General features: G+C 33.1%; 1 protein-coding gene across 2 annotated transcripts in view; it reads left to right on the forward strand.

Annotated features, from left to right (window-relative positions):
* The window catches only part of LVRN (laeverin), a 53,995-nt gene that overhangs the window by 25,832 nt on the left and 15,965 nt on the right, over positions 1-12,198 (forward strand). For both annotated transcript variants that reach the window (XM_011358258.2, XM_011358259.1), the window contains exons 7-14: positions 1,663-1,806; positions 2,336-2,401; positions 2,523-2,588; positions 2,997-3,169; positions 4,963-5,039; positions 5,379-5,518; positions 7,552-7,607; positions 10,581-10,734. In XM_011358258.2, coding sequence (XP_011356560.1) covers positions 1,663-1,806; positions 2,336-2,401; positions 2,523-2,588; positions 2,997-3,169; positions 4,963-5,039; positions 5,379-5,518; positions 7,552-7,607; positions 10,581-10,734 — 876 coding nt within the window. The remainder of the gene's footprint in view (positions 1-1,662; positions 1,807-2,335; positions 2,402-2,522; positions 2,589-2,996; positions 3,170-4,962; positions 5,040-5,378; positions 5,519-7,551; positions 7,608-10,580; positions 10,735-12,198) is intronic.

Below are 12,198 nucleotides of genomic sequence, written 5' to 3' on the forward strand. Positions count from 1 at the left end.
TTTGGTTGTATTTCAAATTAACTCTGTGCTTAGAGTTAATAAGGAAAGAAGTTCCATTCCCATAAAATAATTAGATTCACCCTCTATGTTCTTAATTAAATAGATTATGTTATTAACATCAATCAGTTACTTCTTCATGCAACTAAAATGGCTATCATATCTGGGAAAACTTAAAAACATATTACTGGTGTTTTTGAATCTAAAATGGTAAGATTAACCTCTTTTTGTACCATTTAGTTATTTGTTTTTATCATTGGTTTCTTAATCACTCTTTTCTGCATCTACATTTCTCAATTGCTTGTAGAGCTGAATGACTATAACTCTTGCCAGAGGGCATCAGATCCTGGCACTTGAGAAAATTTCCACAAGTTTTGTTCTTAAAAGCTAAGGCCTTGTTCCAGTGATCTTTGAGAGATCATGAACTTTGGCTTCCTCGAGTCTAGTCATTAGATTGAAACTGAGTATGAGAATCACAGAACCATATGCAGAAACAGAACTCTTGAGTGTTAAACTAATAAAACCAATACATAATGAATAAGATCAGACTTATGAAGATGTCTCCTCAAAATTCTTACTACTCAAAGTATGATTCCTGAACTAACAACATGGGCATCATCTGATATTTTATTAGAAATACAGGCTCCAGCCAACTGAATTAGAATATGAATTTGACAAAATCCAGGTGTCTTTATTCACATTAAAGTTTGATATGCATTGCTTTAAATGGCAAGCTTTCTCAGAGTTTGATAGTAGCATTATAAATGGTATTAATAAATCTAAAAATAATCTCTAATAGGAGAGGGTTGATTGGAGCATCGGCTAAAGGAAGTGGGACAGAATTTGAAAGTTTATCTGACACTGTTCAGGGGTGAGAGAGTCAACATGGGGACGCCCCAAGAGAGTCACTTAGGGACTTGAGACTTCATGTGGATTATCAGGGGCCCTCACAGCTCTGTAGGGTATGAGTAAGCTGTCCACTAGCTCCTCCACTGTCCTTTCTTTGGCTCTTTCATCCCATGCACCTCTTGGCAATACTTTGGTTTTCCTGAAAGAAACGACCCTTGTCATGTGTATGGGAGAGATCTAGTTTTTTTGGAGAGTTCTGTACTTCTTATTAAAATATAATCATTTGCCTTCTCTTAATGCATGAGCTATAAACTGTAATATCCAATCTGTGGATTTATTTCCAATTACAAATTACTGCATCAACATCCTTGCGAATTTGTAAATCTGGCATGCTTTTGGTTTATAAATGCCCATTTAAGAGAGACTGGTTGATTTTAAGGGGTTACTAATAAAATTATCAATAAAATTCTAGGAAATTAAAACCACCAAGAGATGCTATTCCCTGGAGGACCCTCTTTGGGTGTTCAGGGACCTCCTTAAGGGAAATGTAGATGGCTATCTTGGAAATCACATTAACTTTTATAATTGGTTTTTAAAAAATTGAAATAAGAAAGGACACCAAATGGGAAGAAAAGTATCCTAGAGTTTTATTATTCATGGAATCCTGACTTATTTGGCATATTACAGCTAACAGAGCACTTTTTGATTATTTTTTCCCCCTTATCAATGTTAGTTTTTGAAAGTATTTTGGGAACATTGAATTTTGTGTTCCTGTGACATCTCAGAAGTTAATGTAGCTCAATTTTTTTCTTTTAGAATGAGATTTTTTTTTCTGACATTTTACATGATGTTCTCAAAGAAGATCACGCCCTGGTATCTAGAGCTGTATCCATGAAGATGGAAAATTTCACAGAAACAAATGAAATAAATGAGCTCTTTGACTTATTTACCTATAACAAGGTAAAAATGGTTATATATTTCCTGTTGTTCTGCATTCTTGCAGAAAGTTGCATAAAATGTATTCTAAAGATAATATGACAATATGATACTGTACAAGTTTTGATATAAATAACCTTAATTTTATTCAGTAGATAGATTTTAAAAATGTAGTTAAATCAATTCTTATCTACTAAATATTAATCAGGCCCACTTTAGGTGCTTAGTACTATCTACCATTGTAAATAGACAACTTGCTACTTTTAAGGTGAAATCTTCTGTTTGGTGCAAATTTATTCTTGCCATGTAAATATCTAAATTAAATTTTTTTTGTGTACCCTGAACTCTTAATGTAGGACATTTGCTCACCATTTACCTATTAATTAGTGACAGTCTGTTATTTTATTATCATATTCTGGAATAACAGAAACATTCAAATAAAGTGCACAATGCAGTCAGGAGTACAGCTCTGAATACTGCTTATGAAAATGGAATGTGTCAGTATTTAGATATTGAATTTTGTTCAAATTACAGACAGCTTCTTATGTCTTAGGGAGCGTCTATGGCCCGGATGCTTTCTGGTTTCCTGAATGAGAATTTATTTATCAGTGCACTTAAGGTGAGTTTACAAAATTGTTGTTACTTGAAAGGCAGGAAACATAAATTGCTTTGGCAATTTATGTAATAAATTGCATAGTAATTTTATAGTAATAGTAATCTTAACTTTTCTATTTTTACAGTCGTATTTGGAGACATTTTCTTACTCAAATGCTGAACAAGATGATCTATGGAGGCATTTTCAAATGGTAGCTGTCCTACTTCCTGACATGTTTCTACTGAGTTGTTTTGTATGATAGGCTTCAACAAGATCGGGCAGCCATGTGTGTACGGCAATGCCACAGGAAAACAATTTTGCTTTGTTTATGAAACTCCGTTAGGTTGAGCTTTTCTGTAGTCTTCACCACTGTATTCCTATGCCCAGAAGAGAGCATGTACATATTAGATCCATAAATATGTGCTCAGTGAATGAATGAATGAATGAATGAATGAATGAACAAACTCAGGAGCCATTCAGAGCTAAACAGAGTTCTGAATTTAGCCCAGAATATCATCCACTGGGAATTACTACATAGAACAGCTATGTAGTTAGGAGATTGCTACCTCAAAAGATTTTGATGATAAATATCTGCTTTTTTGATGACTTTTTAAAACAGGCCATAGATGACCAGAGTCAAATTGTTTTGCCAGCAACAATAAAAATCATAATGGACAGTTGGACACACCAGAGTGGTTTTCCAGTTGTTACCTTAAATGTATCTACTGGCATCGTGAAACAGGAGCCATTTTATCGTGAAAATGTTAAAAATCAGACTCTTCTAACTCACAAGTAGGTAGATTTGCTCGTCTGTCTTCATTTTTCTTGACGTTGAGCTCTGATCAGATGGAAACCAGCCTATGAGTGAGGAAATATAACCCCTACTGGCTACATACCCTTCTGCAAAGTGACTCTGGGATGGTGACTTAGAAGTCCACGCAGGATGTTATTGAGGTGCTAAGATGAGGTAGAGCCCCTGATGTCCTGAGCTAGGCCAGAGACCTGCATTAAGGGATTCGAGTAGTGCCCCTCCCCTGGGATTAGGGCCATACCACTGACCAAAGCTTTGGGTGTTATGTATTCCTTTTTCTTTCAGACAGAGGTAGTGCATTACTCGAGATTCTGGTTGTGAGGCAATAAGATAGAACTGTGGATGACCTCATGTTAGTTAAGAGAAAAGAAGATCCTGTTGCAAGGTCATCTTCTCTTCTCTAGAAATAGTACTGAATGGTAATTAAGTCCTTGAGAAATAGTTCTGTATATGTCTGCACATGCACATATGTGTGTATTTGTAGCCATACCTATAATATTAAAATTATGACCTTTAGATACCATTAGACTTGGGTTCAGATATTGACTTCACCAAAATTCAAACCTTATCCTCATAAATATGCATTAATATAAATTATATATATAAAGGTAAAGAATAAAATGTTAAACTATTTAGCTTTGAAAAGCTACCTTGTTTAGAACTAAAATATTATATCATTCTTGTTGAACATAGAGATTTAAAGAAAAGTTTCAAATCAAAAGCTATTAATGCAAAAAAAAATCATTATATGGTAAGTCTTATTTAAAGTTTCTGAGTTTCATTTGTCTTATCTATAAATAAAGTAAACATAATGACATGTATCCTTGGAGGTTGGTTTAAAAATGAAATGAAATAATGAGTATACAGTGGCTTAGCATTCATTAATTTCTCCTTCCCTTCCCCTCTCTTAACTCATTAGATAATTTTCAACTGTTTTTGAGTTTTGATCCTCACATCTCATTGTAGTAAGTATCAGCACAAATCAGTAATTAATTTTTAAATACCACCACCAAAATTTTCAGGTCATCCTACTCTTTCTTTAAAACCCCAGGAGAAAGGAACAGGAGAGAGACCTGAAGGTCCCTTCTCACTGTGATATTCTGTGACTGTAAGAGGTATGCCTTAGTTATCAGATAAAACACAGATCCTCAGTTTAAAGTCATTGAGAAAGCGGACTAGTGGGCATTAGAGCAAGATTGGACATATTGCCCAAACTCCAAGTAGTGTGTCCCTTCAGATAACTAATGGTCAGTCCCTTCGTCCAGGTCACGTCCACCAATGCAGGAAGAATGTCAAAATTCAATAAAAGTGAATAATCTGGCTGAGTCATGCTGAACACTTTTCAGATGGGAAGAAAGCTTGAGGCAGAATGTTTGTCAAGCATTTTCTTCTTAAATTACCCTTTACCTCTCTTGGCAAGGATAAATTTGGGTTTGTGTGCAACATTTGAACAACCTCTGAGTAAGGCCAGGTGGCTATAATTTAATATAAATAGGCCTTGAAAGTTTCAGATATAAGATAGTTTTAGTAGCTACCTTAAGTTATAAGAAGAAATAAATCTATAAGACACAATGAGAGAGAGTAAATAGCCAAAGCAAAACCAGCTTGTAAAAACAAGAATGAATAATCCTCAGAGGAAAATCGTATATATCCAGAGGGAATGGCCAAAAATTTTGAGTTCTGTCTGTTATTTTATTATCTCATTTAAAATAGTCTTATTGTTTATATTTTCATGTGTGAAAATTAACTGAATTTTAAAATTTTTTCCAATAAGTGCCACATGGATTGTACCTATTCTTTGGATAAAAAGTGGAACTACACAGTCTTTAGTCTGGCTAGATAAAAGCAGCAGTAAGTAACAAATTTTTAAAATTTCTTCACATACATATTTGAATATATATTATATATAAAGGCAAGGAATAAAATGTTGAAATATCTAGCTTTTAAAAACTATCGTGTTTAAAATATTGTATCATTCTTGTTGAACAGAGAGATTTAAAGAAAAGTTTCAAATCAAAAGCTATTAATAGAGAAAATATATATAATTATTTGGTAAGGCCGATATATATGTTAAGATTTCTTTCTGTTTTATTGGGTTTATTGTTTAGAATTAAAAGGATATATTATAAACATGTATTGAAATATTTTTTTAAATGTATCATTTCAAAGTTTTCACATATTTCTTTGTAGAAGTATTCCCTGAAATGCAAGTTTCAGATTTTGATCATGACTGGGTGATTTTAAATTTGAATATGACTGGATATTATAGAGTTAATTATGATAAATTGGGTTGGAAAAAATTAAATCAACAACTTGAAGAAGATCCTAAGGTAAGGCTATTTTTTATTCCTTTTATTAAATAACATTTATATTGCAGTCTCTAGCCTTTTAGAGTTGAGCTTTCATACACCTGTCTGGTGTACCTACCCTCATCACCACCCCTCACCCCAAAGCACACTGGAGGGTTTTTATTTATTTATTTATTTGTTTGTTTGTTTGTTTCATAGAAAGAGGAGATTCGGGTTGAATGTATTATGTTTTTGAACATTAATCCTACTTTTCCACAACAATGTTACCTTTCTAGGTAAAAATCAGAATACATTTTCCTATTAACCATTAATTTTGTCATCTTAGGCAAGTTATTTAAATGTTCTGCTTCCATTTCTTCACTTAAAAATGAAAATAATGTATCCTTTTTATTCATCATGAGGATTAGAGATGATGTAGGTAAACATATACTTAAAATTTCTAAGCTCATATGTTAATTTCCTAAAAACTTGATTCTCACTCTCCCTCAGGGGAGAGAAATTAATTTACAAAATATCAGCAATAATCTGCTATCACTTTAATTTGTAAAACAACTGTAAATCATTATGCAACATAAAAATGTTAAAATCTTGGCTAGCTCTAATCAAATTTTAATTAGTCGAATTAAACCAAATCTCCACTGATGGAGAAGGATAATGGCCTAGTCTATAGAGTTGGCTCAGCTATGAAACCTTAAGAAGAAACCTTGAGACTCCACTTGCAAAACTATGTAAAAATGAGAATACATTTGAACTAAGATATCTTAGGTGTTTCTTCAAGTGTCCTCCAAGATGTGCATGCAGCAGCATCTCTAGAAGAGACAGTATGGTATATTTGGTCCAGAGCATGGGTTTTAGGTCAGGTAGGTTTGTGTTCATATTTTTGTACATCATTTACCAGATGTGTGACCTTCGGCCTTTTATTTGTCTTATTTTTTTATTTGCCTTATTTTCTTTATCTGTATAATAATTCCTTATCTGTGTAACAGACCAATCTTAAAGGGTTGTTGCAAAGATTAAATGGGGTGACACATGTTGTATGCTTAACATAGGCCTGATACAATTCAGAACATATTCAGCAATTTTTAAAAATTATGATCAAGCTTTTGAATAAAGCTACAAACACCACTTATAATATTTTACTTTTAAATCTTTTTCAGAGTAGCTAAATTCTTGTTAATTTCTAAAAGTACTATAAGCAATGGATATACTAGAGTACGCCATTATAGTAATGATTTTCTTGAAATTATTGTAGATTTACTTATTGTAAAACTGAGATCAGTTATTCCTACAATATAATTGGTGAACAAATAAAATAACATTTTTATTAATATTAATCTAGAAATTAAGCCTTGCTCAGATATTCAAAGAGTGTTGTTAAGATAGATTTTCTAGGACCAAATATATGGAAATTCTGGGAAATGTTGAAGGCATGTGATAAGCGGCTTTGGGCATCCTCAGGACACTGAGGCTGAGGCAGAGTCCCGTGGCCTGGCAATGTCAAGGAGCTTAAACAGAAGCCTAAGGAGTTAGGTTGCAGTTGGCTGGCCCCTGGTTCTCCATAATTCAGAGGACTCTGCTGATGGTATTGTGTCAAAGTAAAATCTTAAGGGAGATACCATTTAAAAGAGTAACAGCATTACCAAAACAGGGCAAGTAATATTTATTTAAGGCCTCCTATGCCAAAAAATTCCCCTGACAATAATTTGGATATAGTAATACAATTTAATATATACTTTCTGTCTTGGAGAGGCCTTTTAAACTTGGCCTCCTGTTTTATTTTTTAGCATACTGTTTTCAGGGAGCATTTCGGCAAAACCCTCTGCCATACTTAAGTCTTATGATTTGTGTCCAACGAGATCATTCATCAAAAACAGAAGTATAATAAGTAAATTATGGGGATACCCTTAGTAATCATCATTTCTCTGCACGAGACAATTCACATGAAAGTGTCTTGTAAGCAGCAATGATCTTTAAATGTTATTATTTTGAAAATTAATTTTATACTAAAAAAATGTTCTCATCTTTTCCTGCACGTATTGGGATCTAATTTGCAGGCTATTCCTGTTATTCACAGACTGCAGTTGATCGATGATGCCTTTTCCTTGTCTAAGTGAGTATCTTTTCTTCTCTCATGGTTTTAGAGCATACCTCAAAAACTTTATAAAAATGATAACCTCATTACTGTGAAGTCGATATTTTAGTCTATCCAGTCCCTAACTTATTAAGATTAGGATCAAATTCTGTGGTTATAAGTGGGATTTTATAGCACAAAATTTGAGAAATATGCAATGTGAATAAACTTTAAGGGCATTATACTAATGAAATAAGCCAGTCACAACAATACTGTATGATTCTACTTATATGAGGTACTTAGAGTAGTCAGAATCATAAAGACAGAATGGTGGTTGCCATTCTGTCTTGTGAGACAGACAGAGAGGTGTTGTGAGAGAAAAGGGGAATGGGCAGAAATACTTTAATGGAAATAAAGTTTCAGTTTTACAAGATGAAAAGAGTTAAGGAGATGGATGGTGGTGATGGTTACACAACATTATAAATGTAATTAATACCACTTAGTTGTATATTTAAAAATGGTTACAAAGTAAATTTTATGTGATCTGTGTTCACACAATAAAAAAAAAAGGCGGGGGTGGGGGGAAGCCAATTTAAAAAGTCATATCAGGAAAGAGCAATAATGTCTACTACAATTAGGAAGCCATAGAAGACAATGCTTTTTACAACAATTTGAGAGGAAAGAATACGTTCTTTCTCAAGTCAAAACTTGGCAGTCAAAGTCCTATATATTTTCAATTAAATTAACTTAGGTACAATAAGATTTAAACTGATTATGGAGACTTTTTTAAAGGGTCTTAAAAGAACAGCAAAGATGATTCAATGTTTAAAAAGGAACCCCTTTAAGGAAAAGTTTTAAAAGGATGTAGTAGAGAAGATATAAATAGAAAAAAGATAGTAGTGTTTAAGTATTTTCAGAATTATTACAAAAAGTATAAGCATCATTATTTTTAAACTCTCAATCAGGAATAAAAACTTAAGTAAACAACAAGTGATCAGGCTTGCATTTGTAAAGGCTGTTAAATATTAAAATGGATAAATTTAGGAAGATTGTAGATGTGTTCATATTTTTCTGTGATATTGGAAGATAAAGAAATAAAGTAGCTGATGATTCTGCTCCCCAACCCCCGCCAAAAAAAAGACTTGCTGCAGATAAGTAGACTATGAATTGAGATTGTGAAGTGGTATGTGTTATCCAAGGGTGATGGCTGTAGGTATAATTTTAATGATATGGCCTGTATTTTAACATATTACAGAATTATTAATTTTATTTATATTAGATTTACTTAATATAAACTATGCTGTTAACTATTTCACCAGGTAAATTACTATATGTTTAGAATTTAAATTTCAGACAATAAAATTAAGAAGAATACGTAATAAATTATCCAATGTATTCGTTCTTTCTTTGGCCTGTCATATTTCTTGAATGAATGTCTACTTGGTTTGTCCTTCATTTGGTACCTACTTTTCCCCTCTATGACCTGCGATGCTCTTCTTTGCTCACTACTTTGCTGAAACTCCTCTGTAAGATCGCCACGACTTTGATACTGTTTACCTCCTGGAAACTTCTTTTTTGTAATCCTGAGACTTCAATATGCAAACCTGGTTTTCCTCATTTATCTGACGTCTCTTCTTCCTACTGCTGTGAGTGACCTTAAGACCAGTCAGGGTTATGTTATTTTCTTCGATCTTTCCATTGAATAACTCATGGTTTCAGTGATTATTTTATTATGTACATGTACAGTACCTAACAGATATAAGTTACACAATAAATATTTGTGGGAGGTATACTGATGACTTCTAAATCTACATCTCTACTTGTCTCTTCCTTTCTTCTGTTTATCTTATGGTCATTTAAATTCTGTACCTTAAATATTGAACTTTATTTCTGTCTCTAAATTGTTCCTGCTATTATTTTTTTCTCTTTTTCTCAAAGGTACCACTATTCTTCCCATCACCCAAACTTGAAACTTTGTAGATATCCTGGACTCTCATACATTTCCCATCTTGTCACCATGTCTTATCTCCTCATTCTTGGAAAAGTCTTTTGGATTCTCACCTTACTTACTGCTTTCACTGCTTCCATACTAAGCCAAGCTTTCATCATCTTTCGCTTGGCCTATTAATTAGTGTCTAGCCTTTGGTTCCTTTGAATTTCATTCTATCTTCCTCAACACAATTACAATAAAATTTTTAGGCATCAATTTTAAGATGTTACCCAGTTGTCTAAACATCTTCCTACCACATGTAAACTCTTCATTTTGACATGCAAGGCTCTCCACAGCTTTGATCTACTTTACCTATTAGCCATCATCTCTCAACTATACACAGAAGAAATCCTCTGCCTTGGGTTAGCTTGGTCTGCCCATCACACTAATTCCCACTTTATCTTCTTTGTCCTAAGCTGTCTTCCTCTTTTTCTCAACCTAGTTCTATCTTACCTATTCTTCATAATTCTTCTCAAATTCCTCCTCCTGGAGGCTTCCCTGACTTTCCATGCAAATGTTTTTCTTCTTTGCTACCTTATTGTATCCATTGTCTTTTCTAGGGATTTATTAATAGCTTCTTACACATAAATCTCAGCTCCCCACTGAAGTAGTAAGCTTCTCAATAGTAGGCAAGACCATAGTCTTATATTCTAGTTTGTGTTCCCACTAGTATCTGGCATAACATTATATAGAGACTGATTTTTAATTAATAATTGTTAAGTGGAAATTATACTCTCATAAGAATGCATACTAAATGCACAAATATTCTTTTGCCACATGATTAAGCCAATATTTGGCCTAGATTTTCTATAACTTCCAGGAATTTGGGCACTTGAGCATACCAAATTGAAATGGAAGATCTGTCAACATTTTGGTTCCCATCTTATCAATGAGATGGGAACTTACCCTCTAGTTTCTTGATTTCACATACCTTATTGAAGTCAAACATTGAAGCATGGAAAGTATGCAAATCATTTAGCAAGTGAAGGTGTTTTTAGTGTGTGTGTTTTTAAACCAAACAGAAACAATTATATTGAGATTGAAACAGCACTTGATTTAACCAAGTACCTTGCTGAAGAAGATGAAATCATAGTATGGCATGCAGTCTTGGTGAACCTGGTAACCAGGGATCTTGTTTTTGATGTGAACAACTATGATATATACCCATTATTAAAGGTAATTTCATTCTTTGTTATGTGGTTAAAAAAATCTGTTCTTTTTGTACTCTAGATAGCATCTGTGAAACAGGTCTTTTCAAAAGTAATAGTCTGTTATGTTAGTTATATATATAAAACATATGTGTGTATATATGTATATACATATATATATGACATATATATATACATATTCATTTTCTTAGGAATGGCTGATTATTCTTAGGAGAAAATACCTTAGTCATAGACCTGGTCTAGTAGATGAGTTAGAGAGAAGTTTGGAAAGGTACTAATTTCTTATTGAAGTGACAATGTGTCCTAAGAAACCAGAAGTGGATGGAAATGGTATGCCTTTTTTCTTATAGAAAAGAATAATATCTATTGGCAACTATTTTCCTAAAAGATTGTTAGTCAAACAGAATGACTTTTAACGACCTTGTATTCATAATTGAACTACTCTCATTTGTAGGGCCAGCACTTAAAACCAGAGAGGCATGTTCCAGAAAAAGTAAAAGTTTGAAACTGCTTTCGATGTTGCAAAGAGAGAGAGGGAAGTTAGAATTAATGAATGAAGAAATGACATGCCATCAAAACTGAAACAATATAAAAGGAGAAAAGTTTCATTATTAGATCTTAAACAGTGATCATAAGAAAGACGGTACAGGTAAAATCAAAGCAAAGGTTAGGGAGCAACCCTTCGGAGAGTTAAGGGCCATCAATAAGCCAGAAAGTATGTTAGGTGATGATTCCAGGTGAGTTGCTGGGACAGTCAGAGGGTGAGATCGCAAATACCTCAGGGTTCCTTTTTTTTTTTTTCCTACTGTTCAAAGTACCATCGGGAACTTACTCGAATGTGGGAATGGTCACCAACCGAAGAAGGCAATTAGATGTTTGTAGGATCAAGGTGGCTCATTGATAATATCCGATGACTGGTTCTGAGTAAAAAAGTAAACACTAATACTTGCTTTTAAAGAATTTTGATGAATATCATCTAGTTTATTATCAGAGATTTCTTGTAAAAGTGTAACTTTTATAACCTTATTTACCAATTGATAGCTCAATTGAAGAAAGTTTATTTCAAACTCAGGGCTAAAATTTGTCCAAGGCATAAATCAGTTCCCCTTATTTTCTTGGAGGTATGTGTACTAAACATTGACGTTTTAAGTTAGAAAGTTTAATAGTTTTAAATTTTTTACACTTTTTTTTTAAAAAATTTGATGACAACCAGAAATGTTTGGAATGATAGTAAATGATAATAACAACTAATATTTATTAAGTTCTTACTACGTGCTAGGAGTGAGCTTACATACATTATATGTATGTAATTTTACAAAACTGTAAAATTGATATTATTGTAAACTCCATTTTTTGTGCAAGAAAACTGAACCTAGGGAGGTTAAAAAATAAATCAGTTACACATTCCTAACAAATAAAAATTATTTCTGAAGAAGTATCTGTCTCTATTAATGTCTTTTCAGATAAAGAG

Source organism: Pteropus vampyrus, unplaced genomic scaffold (genome assembly GCF_000151845.1).
Source record: "Pteropus vampyrus isolate Shadow unplaced genomic scaffold, Pvam_2.0 Scaffold39, whole genome shotgun sequence".
NCBI lineage: Eukaryota > Metazoa > Chordata > Mammalia > Chiroptera > Pteropodidae > Pteropus > Pteropus vampyrus.